The following is a 14,372-nucleotide window of genomic DNA, read 5'->3' as shown; positions in this document are numbered from 1 at the left end:
GAAGAAATGGGGATGGGGAAAGACCTGTAATGCGGCAAAGACCCTCCACCCACCATGTGATTATCCATGAGCTTATGCATATTTATCAGCTGAAAAGCATAAGACAAGGGGGCAAATAAGGAGAAAATAAGTGGATCCTGTGAGTGGCACCCTGAAAAGGTGAACCCTGAGAGAGACCCCGAAACCAGAGAAAGGACCCCCTGAAAGAAAAGGAACCAGAAGAGTGAAAGGGGAGCCCTAAGCAGACCAGCACCCCCTGCTATCGAGGAGGGAGAAGACTAGGTGTGGCTAGGAGACCGGTGTAGGAGACCACACTCAGGTGTGGTGAGTGACACGGTGAGGGGCGAGAGCAAGCCCCAGACAGCCTGGCAAGTACCAGAGCCAAAAGCCAGATTCCTTCCTGGATCGCCGTCAGTTCTGCCAGTACCAAACCCAGGAAGTAAGTCCTTCCCTGCACACATTCTCCAGACCTCCAGCCAGTATCTGCTTCAGAGGTGAACAGAGGGGGTATCACCTGAAATTGGGATCAGGGGTAGGTTAGCTAGCCATAAGTATTAACATATTAAGCAGGCTAAGGTTTATGGCATGTTTGTTACCACCCATGGTACAGAACTTTCTTTAGGGAAAACTGGTGCTTAGTGGCCAGGGTGTTACAGACAGAAATTGGTTAGTTCCTAAATGCTATATCCTACCAAATCTGATAAATAAAAGTCTGTTTCTGAGGAGAACACGTCTTTTTCCTGACTCAGGAATGTGAAGTAAGGTGGGAAGGCATCTGGAAGTGTCCTGTAGCAGACAGGTCCTTGCACCCCTAAACTTGCTTACAGTTTGGTTGGGTCTGGGGTGGGGGAAGGGAGGTAAGCAGAGAACCTTGGAAGGCCAAATGACGGTGCAGGGGAAGGGGAGGGTCAAGGGCCACAAAAGGCCTGGCAAATCTTTTATGAATGGGGGGGGGACCAAGGGGCATGGAGGAGGTTCCCTGTGCACACCAGCCCCTTCATGTTGGGCTGGACAGTGTGAGAAAGCATAATAAAAAATGTTTGGTTATGATGTGGTGTTAAAGATGTAGCAAATGAAAGGAAAATGTCAAGATTCAAGAACAAAACATAAATGTAATTCATGCAAATGCAAGAATGGGGTTTTTTTTGTGTCAGACTGATTTATCTAGGATTTAATCATGTTTGCCTGAAAGAAAGAGAGTACTTTGTTATTGTAAGTGCAAATTTATGGTCAAATGAGGACAAAATCTCACACCTGTTTAAACATGGCGAACGCGCATGCCAAAAACATCCACTCCCAAGTCTACTGACGAAGCGACCGCATTCATGGTTCTCCCACAAAGCTGGCTTTTGGCCTCCAGTTTTGAACCACGCAGGCTTATTCACAGGGTGGTTTTGAACCGCAAATACTTCAGATGTTACCGTTAATTTTGTTTTCAGATGAATATTTCTCAGCTGCTGCATTTCAAATCAACACACAGTACATTTAGAAGTATACATTAAAATAACATTTATTTACCAATGCTGCACGTGTCGTCTTGTATTTCTACACCTCTAAGTTTAAAACCACTCATCCTTTTAAAAAAATGAAACGGAATAAAAAAAATTAAGCAGCTCAATTAGTGATATATATATACTAATGCCCTAAACTGGCTCATTTGTTGTTGAACTTCCTACTATAAGTTTAATACACGTGCACCATTTTAAATTCAACAGGTAGTACACGTCCCTGAGAGTTTAGTAATAAAATGCCACGGTCCAGTCCAGCGTCTACAATTACGTTTAAGAGCTCATATCCTGAGGCTCAGGCACAGAGAAATCAGTCTTAGTCCCATCCAACTGCTTCTGAAATTTAATACACACTACTACTTTCCTCGTAAGAGCAGGACAAGGCCAAGAAAAAAAAATGGGAAACGTGTTACTAAACCAGATCCTCTGTCTCTAATGACTGGGTCCCTTCACCCTCTGACGTTTCTTAACATTTTCATACTGTAAGCAGCTCTCTTCCTGTTTCAATTTTCTTTCAGATACAGTAATGGCTAACGTGCAAATGCTGCCAGTTTTCCTGATTAAGTTAACCACTATAATTATTATTATTATTTTTTTTTTTTAGCAACAAGCTTTAGCATTTTCCTTACAACCGGACAGCTGGACGAAGTAACATCTTGAGCATCAGTATTCTATGAATCAGCTGGAAACTCTGTATATAATCACTATGCTAACCAATGAAATGTAATTCTTGTCGACTCATCCAATAAGCTGCTCTAAACATGTTCATATTAAGATCCAAGAGATAAACATTGTAATTGATCTGATTATACTTCACAAAATTTCCTTAATTAAGATACAAAATATTCTTTCAGATAAGTGTCTTGATACATTTTGGTGTTCAACTTATTATATTCATGTAATCCACTGCAGTGGGACATTTTTATAAACTATTTTGGGCAAAATGGTTTCATTCATAAGTACATACGATTCTCTCTTCTTTCAAAAATCTATTGCTGTGCAAAACTTTGTATTGTGTACAACATATTTACATCTCAGACCATTATTATATTAAAAATATAATATTTCTTCGTGCTACAGCAGGCGGCTTAAAATCTGTAGTGTTTTGGCATTCAGTGAGCTTCTTTGTCTATGGAATGTGTGAAGTTAGCAAAGGCTCTTGGGATCCATCAAGCAGTTTCATAAACAAAGGTGAATCCCAAGGAACACGAATAAAAAAAACCAAAACCTTCAGCATTCATGGATTACAAACTACGTCACTTTTATAATGTGGGGTGTACTGAAGGTACCAACTTGGAAATCCAAACGTCGTGAAGAAAAACGCTGTGCTGGTGGCATCCGGTATCTCACATTTTTCCAGAACCTTGTGTTTGGTAAAAGAGATCTATCTGTGAACTCTCCTCTCCATTTGATGACGCCCTGCTTCTGCTTGATGTATTTAATAGATTCTGGCATGTTCGTATAGTCCACTATCTTTTCCAATTCAATCAGGATGGCTTTAACCTTATTGCTGACAAGAGCGTCGTATAATGCTATTTGCTGCTCAAATGCGTCTTCAAAGAAGTCATCGCTTGACTGAATCCCTGTTACAACTATTATTAATCTTCTGCTTTGATTCATGGTTTCATCAATGACATCGGCAATGGCTGGAAATAATATTTTTTTAAAAAAAGGAAAAATTGTCAAAGGTTGTAGCAGTTCAAATGTATACAGATCATCTAACCATTCTGTTCACATTTACTTTTCAAAACGCACTTTTGTCAAAGCTTGGCTTTTAATTTCCTGTTTTTAATATGTTTCACTGAAATACAATGGTCTTCTGGATTTCAATGCAACAGACTCATTTTTTTGGTTGACCTGATATAATGGTACTGAAGTCAATAATCAGTGTGTGTGGCTAAGTTTAGCACTTAGCTAGTTAAGACCCTGAGATTCAAAAATCCCATCAGTCTGAATGCCCCCGACATAGCCAGATAAATTAACTGATTAAAAAGTTATCTGGCTGTGTAAGGGATGGTCTGAGATCGTTGTAGGGCAGAATGTAAGTATCCCGCTAAGTTAACCAGACAGCCCTAGTTTTTAGCATTATCCAGCTAAGGTAGCCGGATAACTTTAAGACAGCCAAAGAGCAGGCCTAAAGCTAGCTATAGCTAACTTTAAGATAGCAGGGTATATTCAATGCCATAACTTTGCCACAGTATATGGACCTCAGTGTGTTCTTCATAGATTTCTAATCCTTTAAAGGATAGTTCTAATGCATAAAATAATCCAAAAGAGTACACCTCATTCCAGAAGGACAATATTATTTACTGGCTTGATTAATCACACTGTCTTACAAGTAAATCAATAGATTTGATAAATATGTCTGCTAAACTGGAAGATTTTTGTCATTTATGGATCTTTTGAGACTGGAAAAAAGTTGTGCCATGTCCAAGGAAGAGAAAGCAGAATTCACAATACAGCAATTTACCTAGGTTCATTCTTTTATGTACAATCTATAGTTACACTATAACTATCTAAATGGTCATTGTCCATTGATCTAAAGGAAATACGTGACACTGTACTTAGTATATATTATTCAGATACCTGCAAAACAAATGTGCAGTCTAATATGCCATGGTTTTATTTGGATGAACAGTTCTTGAGTTATCAAGACCCAGATGACTTGGAACAAAAAAGTTCTATTAGATCATATTGATTGACCATTGCTTTGATCAAAACCCATTCTTGGAGATATAAGGGATTGTGAAAAGTAAAAAATATACAAGAAGTACAGTCAAAATTGTTCTTGAATCTCAAGAAGTTCCTTTCATTCAATATCCATCAATTTATTAAGACTTACATACGGTAAATCATGGGGGGAGGGAAGCAATTTTCAGAGCCAATCTGTATGTAGGTAAAAGTAGGAGGAAGGATCAACAAGACATGAAGTTTTCGTTTTCAAAAACTATGCACGTTATTTTGCGGGGAAAAGGTATCCGCAGAAAAAAACAGGCATAAATCTCTGCAGCTACTTTTGCCATGGGCAAGTTTCAAAGTGAAAGTTAACGACAGACTTTGCAATTACATGCATAGTTTTGAAAATTGCCCCCCCAATTTGTGTGTCTAATACAACACAGCATACAGGGATGTTAAAACACGTTCTGAAGGTTGTAGTGATAAGCAATTTTTCCAGTACTGCACTGAGATTCACAGATCCATGATGTGGCATATGTCTAACTAACCCCTACGATACTAGTAGGATGTCAGAATTCCACAAGATCTAAGATGCACTGGAAAAGAATTAGAGGATAACTTTCCAGGCATGACATCAGATATGGGTGTAAATGGCTACACACAGATCTACACTGATATTTTATGACTGTGCGTATCATGGGAGTAATTTTCAAAAGGATTTATATCTGTAAATGTAACTAGTATTGAAACAATTTTCAAAAGCCATTAACCCGTATAAAGTGCCCTTGCGTGGGTAAATCCTACAGACAATTTAATGGCATGTACTGTAGCAATTTTCAAAAGCTCATTTACATGGGTAAAGTGCATTAGAATGTGTAAAACCGATTTTTAAGTGAGTAAATTCTTTTGAAAATCAGGCCCTATATGTGCATGTATTATAACATATTGTGTATATTTACACTGGCACATTCACGCATCTGTAGGCTTACATGTGAATATAGGCAAAGCCTTCTGCGATGCCGGTTCTAATTGAACTTTTATACCTTAGACCACCCCAGAGCAGGGTTTTGTTTATTTGATTAGTTACCTATTTTGTATTTGGAATTTGTATTTGTTTATAGTTTTGTTTTTATGTGCAGCTTTTCTATGTTATTCTGTAATCCAGCTGGAACATTTTGGGGTTTGATTTTAAAAGCAGCGCGCGCGGCATAAATGTGCGCGTGCTACCCACCGCGCACACATGTACACCCGATTTTATAACTTGCGCACACAGGCGCGCGCAAGTTATAAAATCAGGGATCAGCGCGCGCAAGGGGGATGCCCAATTGTGCACCTTGCGCATGCCAAGCCGCGCTGCCTTCCCCCGTTCCCTTCCCCCTAACCTGACCTTCACAGCCCTTCCGCTAACTTCCCCTCCCCCAGCCCTACGCTAACCCTCCCCCCAAAAAAATTTTTGTTTTACCTTCTGCGCCTGCCTCTGGGCAGGTGCAAGTTGTGCACGCCGGCCAACTGCCGGCGCGCGATCCCCGGCACAGCAGCTAATATGGCAGCTATGCTGGGAGCAGGACCCCGCCTATGCCTTGCCCCTCTTCGCCCCTTTTTGCAAGCCCCAGGACTTACACGCGTCCCGGGGCTTTATGGGCGTCGCCGGGCCTTGTTAAAATAGGCCAGGTGCGCATAACCTTTTTAAAATCCAGCCCTTTATGCCCAAGTGCGGAAAATAAATGGTCTAAGTAAATAAATAAACTGAAACAGCGAATTTCGATGCACTGAACGCATGTACTTTACTCACCTATTTTAAAAATAGATGCATATATTTTGCACGCGAAAATAAAGTAGTACATTACTCATGTAAATTGGGATTCACGTGTGTAAATCGGTGTATTTTAAAACATATGTGCGAGGAAATTACCAGTTTTACTAATTAGTCCACCAGTATTCCCAGTCCTTCTCCAAGTCAATGAGACCCCTCCTGAATCTTCAGCCTGAACTCCGACCCCCCCCCCCCCCCCAGTTCACCCCCCCAGACCTCCCACCCAGGCAGTACGGCACAATAAACACATTTAATTTTCACTTACACCAGATAATTAGAAGGTGTAAAAATACGCAACTAAGTTGGAAAATGTACGCACGTTGTCTTTTTCGCGACTTACGCGCATAACTGTTAGCCCCGCCCAGGAGCACCCCTAGACCGCCCCTTTCTATTCTGCATGTATATTTTCGTGCAAAAGTTAAAATACCTTCTAAAGAATTAGAAGCTACTTCAGCAAATACCTGCTAATTTTTATGTGCATAATGTTTTGAAAATTCACTCCTTCATATGTTATACTACAAATTCTCTTCTTCTAAATCAAGTTTCCAAGCTGGAGAAGAGCTGTTATACTTAGTATTTTCTTTCATCATTTCAAGCTTACCTTCTCCTGGAAGTTCATCCCTGCCAAAAATAAACAGTTTATATCCACACTGTCTCTCTAACACTTCAGGCAGCACCTTTAATACAAAAGTGTCTGTTGGATAAACGCTTTCTTTGTTTCGGCTTTTTGGAAACATCACATAGGCATCATAGATCTTCCCATCTGAAATTACAGGAGAACGAGTCAAGCCAAAAAAACGTCCTGCCACGTGGTGATGTGTTTGTAAGACAGGATTTGTTTTACTGTGACCCATTACAGCAATTAGCACACATTTTATGTTTCTTTGAAACATTCATTTACACTTAACAGATACGTAAATCATGGCAGCAGCTGGTCTCTGGACAATTGCTTTTTATAAATACTTTTGGAAGGGTAACTGTCAGGGGAAGACTGGCAAGGAACCAAACCAGATTTTGAGATTAACGCCAACATCTGGCTCTCAAGCAGCTTTACTGCAGCCCATGATTTCCTCTTCTTAAAAGTTGATTGTGCCCTGAGGAGAACAAAGCCACTAGGGTTTCTTTTCCCCGATCTGGTCATTGTCTTCTGCACCTTACGGCTTCCGGCTCAACCTGGACTGGGTTGTGGCACCACAAGCTTTCATTCACCACTGCCTAGGCAATTTTTTCCACCCATTTTATAAACCTTCCCAACACTTAGTCCAATCATCACAACAGTTCTTGGCCTTCTGGAACCCTAAACACAGCCGCCAGGTGTCGCAGTCACACGACTAGGACTCCCTCCCTTTCCCCAGGCACTGCGAAAGTAACCTCTGCAGTGTACCCAGCTGCGGCTGAACCCAGGAGCAGGAGACCTATTTACTAAAGGTTTACTTCCAGTTTCTGTCTATGGGAAAAATGCTTAATAAGGCCTTCTGTGGCAGGGAAATACCTACTGTACCTGCTTGTTGCTCACCTTGAGCTCGGATCTGAAAAATTTTATGGGTTCCACTAAAAAGCAAAACTAGTCCATATGCCTATAAGTAAAGAATCACTGAGCTAAAAGATTCCAACGTCAATTGAAAAGCAGATGTTAATCCAAACAAAAAATACACATTGAAAGGTCTGTATGCCAATGTCAGAAGTCCAAGAAGTAAGATGGGAGAGAGATTGTAGCAGTGAATGTTGAGATAGACTTAACTGGCATCTCAGAGACATGGTGGAAGGAGGATAGCCAATGGAATAATGCTATACCAAGGTGCAAATTATATCGCAAGGATAGGAAAGAGCAACTTGGTGGTGGGCGGGGGGGGGGGGGGGGGGTCGCTTTATGCTTGGGATGGCATAGAGTCCAACAGGATAAGGATCTTACAAGAGACAAAATCCACAATAGAATCTATAGAAATCCCTAGTGTGTTGGGGAAGAGAATAGTGACAGGAGTATACTACCATCCACCTGGCCAAGATGGTGAGACGGACAGTGAAATGCTAAGAGAAATTAGAGAAGCTAACCAAACTGGTAGTGCAGCAATAATTAGAGATTTAAATTACCCCAATATTGACTGGGTAAGTGAAACATCACGGCATGCTAGAGAGATAAAGTTCCTGGATGGAATAAATGACTGCTTCATGAAGCAATTGGTTCAGGAACCAATGAGAGAGGGAGCAATTTTAGATCTAATTCTTAGTGGAGAGCAGGATTTGATAAGAGGTAACGGTGGTGGGGCTACTTGGCAATAGTGATGATAACATGATCAAATCTGAATTAGTGACTGGAAGACGGACAACAAGTAAAAACTTTGATAAAATGAGAAAAATAGAAAAAAAACCCTGAAAAGTGCAGCTGAAAACGCTATGAGTGTACAACAGGCATGGACATTGTTAAAATATACCATCTGAAGTACAGTCCAGATGTATTCCATGATTAAAAAAGGTGGATGGAAGCCCAAACATTTGCTGGTATGGTTAAAAGGTGAAGTGAAAGAGACTATTTAAGCCAAAAGATCTTCCTTCAAAAACTGGAAGAAGGATCCATTTGGAGAAAACAGGAAAAAGCATAAGCATTGGAAAGTTAAGTGAAAAACATTGATAATACAAGCTAAAAGAGAATTTGAAAAGAAGGTGGCCGAAGAGACAAAAACTCATAAGAACTTCTTAAATATATCCGAAGCAGGAAGCCTGAAAGGGAGTCGGTGAGACCATTAGATGATCAAGTGGTTAAAGGGGAACTTAAGGAAGATAAGGCCATCACTGAGAGACTACATTCTTTTCTTTGATGTTTACCAAGGAGGATGTTGGGAGATACCCATATCCAAGAGTGACAATTCAGATGAACTGACCCAAATCATGCTGAACCTGGAAGATGTAGCAGGCCAGATTGACAAACTAAAGAGTAGCAAATCACCTGGACTGGATGATATACATCCCATGTGTCTGAAAGAACTCAAAAATGAAAGTTCAGACCTGTTACAATTAATTTGTAACATATCATTGAAATCATACCTAAAGACTGTAAAGGTGGACAATGTAACCACGATATATAAAAAGGGTTCCAGAGTTGATCCAGGAAACTATAGACTGGTGAGCTTGACTTAGGTGCCAGGAAAAATTGTGGAAAATATTATAAAGTATAAACTCACAGAACATATAGACATGATTTAATGGAGCATGGCCAGCATGGATTTAACCAAAACAAGTCTTACCTCACAAACCTGCTAATTTTTTGAAGGGGTGAATAAGCATGTGGATAAAGGAGAACCAGCAGATGTAGTGTATTTGGATATTCAGAAGGTGTTTTGACAGTCCCTCAAAAGAGGCTTCTAAGTAAATTAAAAAGTCATGGGATAGAAGGCGATGTCCTTTTGTGGATTACAAACTGGTTAAAACCAGGAAACAGAGGACTAAATGGTCAGTTTTCACGATGGAGTACCTCAGGGATCTGTACTTGGACCGGTGCTTTTTAATATTTATAAATATTCTAGAAAGAGGTACAACAAGTGAGGTGATGAAATTTGCAGATGACACAAAATTATTCAGAGTAGTTAAATCACAAGCGGATTATGATAAATTGTAGCCAGATCTTGCGAGGCTGGAAGATTGGGTATCCATATGGCAGATGAAATTTAATGTGGACAAGAGCAAGGTGATACATATAGGGAAAAATAATCCATTCTGTATCTACACGATGTTAGTTAGGCTCCATTTTAGGAGTTACCACCCAGAAAATAAATATCTGATCGTCATACTTGCTATGTCAGTCAAAATAAGCAAAGAGAATGTTAGGAATTATTAGGAAGGGAATGGCAAATAAAATGGAGGATGTCATAAAGCCTCTGTATCACGGCATGGTTAGACCACACCTTGAATACTGGGTGCAATTCTGGTCTTCACATCTCAAAAAATATAGTTGCACTGGGTGACCAAACTGATAAAGGGCATGAAAAGCTCCCTTATGAGGAAAGGCTTAAGAGGTTAGGGCTGTTCAGCCTGGAGAAGAGATGGCTGAGGGGGGATATGATAGAGGTCTACAAAATCATGAAAGGAGTTGAACGCATAAATGTGAAAGAGTTATTTACCCTTTCGGATAATACAAGGACTAGGTGGCACTCCATTAAGTTAGCAAGTACCATATTTAAAACAAACTGGAGAATATTCTTTTCCACTCAATGCACAATTTGCAGATGACACAAATTCATTGCCAGAGGATATGGTTAAGGCAGGTAGTGCAGCCTGGTTTAAAAATGGTTTGGATAAGTTCCTGGAGGAGAAGTCCATAAACTGCTATTAATCAATAGGCAATAGCCACTGATTGTTGCTGGCATTAGTAGCATTGGACTTACTTAATGTTTGGATACTTGCCAGGTACTTGTGACTTGGATGGCCACTGTTGGAGACAAGATACTGGGCTCGATGGACCCTTGGTCTGACCCAGTATGGCATATCTTATGTTCTTAAATCTAAACCCCCTCCGACAAGCTATTACATAGGTACAATATTTAGATTCTTTTATATGTTAGCAATCATAATAATTAAAGTTACTATAAATAGGAATGTGCAAAGCCCAAATCTTTCGGTTCAGGCTTCGTTTTTGGCCCGCCGCGGGAAATATCGTATTTCCCATGGTTCAGGCCTTTGAAATTCATGGAGAATTTCGGGTTAGTGCGCAAAACCCAAAAATGAATTTTTCCCGAAATTTCGGGAGAAATCCGTTCGAGTTTCGGGGTCCCCGAACCAGGATGAATTAGGCAATTTCGTTGAAATTTCCTAATTTATCCTGAATGATAGCACATCCCTAATAAGTAATACAGCATATTTTAGAAAAAAAACAACAGACTCTTCAGTTCTGGTTACCAGGGGCAATGCCAAGCTCCTACTAGAATATAACTGCAATAAGCCTAGAATAAAAAGCCTAGATACAAGTATAACTTCATAATAACTGCAATAAGATGATACATCTACCACACTCCCATCTGGAGCATACCATTCGCACATGCGTTCTTATCAAAGTCCATTACATAAATATGGGATATTATGATCACAAAAACCTACCTTCTTTACTTGTACGATAAAGGAAGTTTTGTCGATGCCAGAGCACAATATCGATCTTGAAGAGCTTATATGTTAATATCGTGATCACGATGACTAGGGCCAATGCAACAAAGATTGCGATCAAGCTTCCCTGAAAATTTGGAACTGCATAAACATGTAAAAATACAAAAGAAAAATTCCATTAAGACTACACAATCTCTCATAATCAAATGATTAAAAATAGTTCCCCTTTCTTAGATCATATCTGTTGGTTTAAGACAATTTTTCACAATTATTGCCCAATAATTAGAGACAACTGAGGAAACAATTTAGCTTAATCAGTTCCGCCTGCCTCTGACAGACTGAGAACCACCTGATACTTAAAATCAGGGTATCTGTGATATTGCTCTCGCAGCATGAAGAGGCAGCCTTGGCATTACCAAACTCTGGGTCTGGGGCTGAGGCTGAGGCTGAAGCCACAACAAGATGTCTCTCTGAAACATTACTCCTAAAGTAAGTCAAGCAAATAGCATGCCGCAAGATATTAACCAGCAAAGGAGTTTAATTTAAAAGGAACTATTTCCAATTTAAATCATCTAGATCTAAAAAAAAATAATAATAATAAAGAAAAGACGCACAGGATAACAATTTTCAGCTTTTAGATCTGAGAATACTTTAAGGCCCGAAAGTCTAAATGCAAATCAACTTTAGAAAGAGAGAACAAAGCAGATTTTATCTAGTTAGTATGGAAAGATGCATAACAGGTCTTTTTTGTTTAAATAAGGCAGCTAAACAAAAAGCGTTTTTAATCTCTCAACCATTAAAATTCAAGTGGCCAACAGCAGTTTAGCAGCAGCACATTTCAACATGGTCTAGGTGTGGCCTATGGATTTGATTAACTTCTACACCCGACTGCGACCAAGGCTCAAAGAACAGGCAGCTTCTGAAACCAGAAGGATACAAGCGTTGTTTCAAACTACATCTATAACCCTAATCAAATGCAATAAGTCCAACTTTGGGGTATTCAAAACTGCTGCTTCAGGAAGAAAAAAAGTAATAAGAATAGGAGCTATAATGCAATAGGGATGTGTTGAGAAAAAAATTCAATTTTGTTTTTTAATTTCGTCATTGAGGTGCTTTTTCTCCCCAAATTTAATTTTGTTTAATGTTTATTTCATTTTCTTTAGTTTAAAGAACTAAACATTAAAAAAAATATTAAAAAAAACAACCACCCCAAAAACAAATGTAAAAAAAAGAAATGGGGCCTCCCATCCCCACTATCCATCCCTCACACCTGGAAAAATGCTGAGGCCAGAATCCTCCTCATCCCTCACTTACCTGGTTCGGGGGGGGGGGGGGGGGGCTCATATGCAGTCATCTTCCGATGTCCTCTTCTTTCCTGTTTCTTCTTTAAAATGGCATTCGTTGGGGATGTGCCGTACACAAAAAATGGTACCTCAGGTGAGGAGGAAAACGCTGGAGTTAATTAACTCCAGCTCATCACCAGCAGACACCATCATTTTAAAGAAGAAAGAGGAAAGAAGAGGAAAGCGGATGTCAGAAGACGAAAATGGTGTATGAGGCATATTTAGAGGAGGAAGCAATACCAGATAAACTAAAAGGAGCAATCATAAAACCTATTATAAAGAAAAAAAACAATGACCCACTTATCCTGAGCAATTACAGACCAGTATCAAATCTACCATTAATTGCAAAATTAATAGAAATAATTGTACAAAATCAACTAGCTGAACACTTGGACAACAACAATATACTGTACCCATCACAACATGGCTTCCGTAAACACTACAGCACAGAGACACTGCTACTTTCACTAACAGACACTATCATGAGAGGTTTCGATAGTGGAAAACATTACATTCTAGTGACGCTAGATATACTATTAAAAAGACGAAGAAATAGGATTACTCAACAAAACAAACTGGTTCAGATCATATCTAAATAACAGATATTTCCAAGTACAGATCAAAGATGTAAGATCAGAAAAAATAAACCTTCAAACAGGTGTACCACAAGGATCAGCCTTGTCCGCAACACTCTAACATATACCTGCTGCCTTTATGTCACCTATTATAGCAGGTCTACACATCATATATTACATATATGCTGATGACATTCAACTAATCCTACCCATCGATGACACAATTGAAAAAACATTAAACCTAGCTAACATGTACCTAGAGATTTTCCAACAGTTACTAAACCAAATGGAGCTAGTTATTAACATCGAAAAGTCAGAATTCCTACATTTAGAACGAAAGAATATAGAGATCATTCAAAACCCAATTACGCTCAAAAACAACCAGAAAAATTAGCAGAGAAAGTACGAAACCTCGGAGTAATAATTGACATAGAACTAAGCATGAAACACATATCTTTAAAAGTAAAGGAAGGCTATGCAAAGCTCATGGTTCTCAGGAGATTAAAACCACTATTAACACCTACAAACTTTTGATTAGTGCTACAAGCTTTAATATTCGCGAGCACGGATTACTGTAACGCCCTACTACTAAGTTTACCACACACAACGCTAAGACCACTCCAAATACTACAGAACACTGCAGCAAGTATTCTGACTGGTAAAAGAAAAAGAGACCACATTACCGAAACCCTAGCTGAATTACACTGGTTACCCATTGAGCACAGAATACAGTACAAAACACTATGCACTATACACAAATTAATACATAACAAAAAAAACAAAATGGCTGAACACAGCACCTCATATACATGTCCCTAATAGAAACCTGAGATCAGCCAACAAAGCACTCCTAACTGTACCTTCAGTCAGAACTGCAAAAGTAGCCCAAGTAAGAGAGAGGGCATTATCATTAGCAGGACCTATAGTGTGGAACTCCATGCCTCTAGAGATCAGATTACAAAGAGACATCAAAACTTAAAAAAAAGAAAGTTTAAAAACCTGGCTCTTTAAACAAGCTTATCACAAAGAGAATGGAGAATAGAAAACAGAAAGGAGTAGGGAGCGGGCAGTAGAGCATCCACGCACAGCACCTAACCCAATATGTGCATATTTTTTTATTATTTTATCTCACTACTAAAAGTAAGATTCAGTTTTTAAAATTATACTTGTTATTAAATATGATACAGGTATAAAAGGACAAGATTTATCACATTCACCAAATAGTACTTATCACAAAATTATGTAACCGAACCTTTATGGCACCTGTTTAGATTATACGGTTTTATACACTTAATCAACATTAATTTATGTGCCTTACTGTAAACAGTTATGATGATGGTACTTAACGACGGTATAGAAAAGTTTT

At 39.2% G+C, this 14,372-nt stretch overlaps 2 protein-coding genes across 10 annotated transcripts in view; both read right to left on the bottom strand.

The window, feature by feature from the left end:
* Window positions 1-1,377, bottom strand: part of LOC115092477 (interleukin-1 receptor type 1-like) — a 140,201-nt gene extending 138,824 nt beyond the window's left edge. Inside the window, exon 1 of the mRNA XM_029603319.1 lies at window positions 1,255-1,377. The gene's annotated coding sequence lies outside the window, so the exon portion shown is untranslated. The remainder of the gene's footprint in view (window positions 1-1,254) is intronic.
* A 117-nt stretch (window positions 1,378-1,494) lies between these two features.
* The window catches only part of LOC115093114 (interleukin-1 receptor type 1-like), a 64,707-nt gene continuing 51,829 nt past the window's right edge, over window positions 1,495-14,372 (bottom strand). For all 9 annotated transcript variants that reach the window (XM_029604827.1, XM_029604819.1, XM_029604824.1 and 6 more), the window contains 3 exons: window positions 11,086-11,229; window positions 6,599-6,760; window positions 1,495-3,154 (listed from right to left, as the gene is read on the bottom strand). In XM_029604827.1, coding sequence (XP_029460687.1) covers window positions 2,760-3,154; window positions 6,599-6,760; window positions 11,086-11,229 — 701 coding nt within the window. In that variant the 3' untranslated portion in view covers window positions 1,495-2,759. The remainder of the gene's footprint in view (window positions 3,155-6,598; window positions 6,761-11,085; window positions 11,230-14,372) is intronic.

This window comes from Rhinatrema bivittatum, chromosome 5 (assembly GCF_901001135.1).
Source record: "Rhinatrema bivittatum chromosome 5, aRhiBiv1.1, whole genome shotgun sequence".
In the NCBI taxonomy this organism is placed as follows: Eukaryota; Metazoa; Chordata; class Amphibia; order Gymnophiona; family Rhinatrematidae; genus Rhinatrema; species Rhinatrema bivittatum.
The sequence above is the reverse complement of the archived record's forward strand: the minus strand, read 5'-3'. Positions and strand labels throughout refer to the sequence as shown.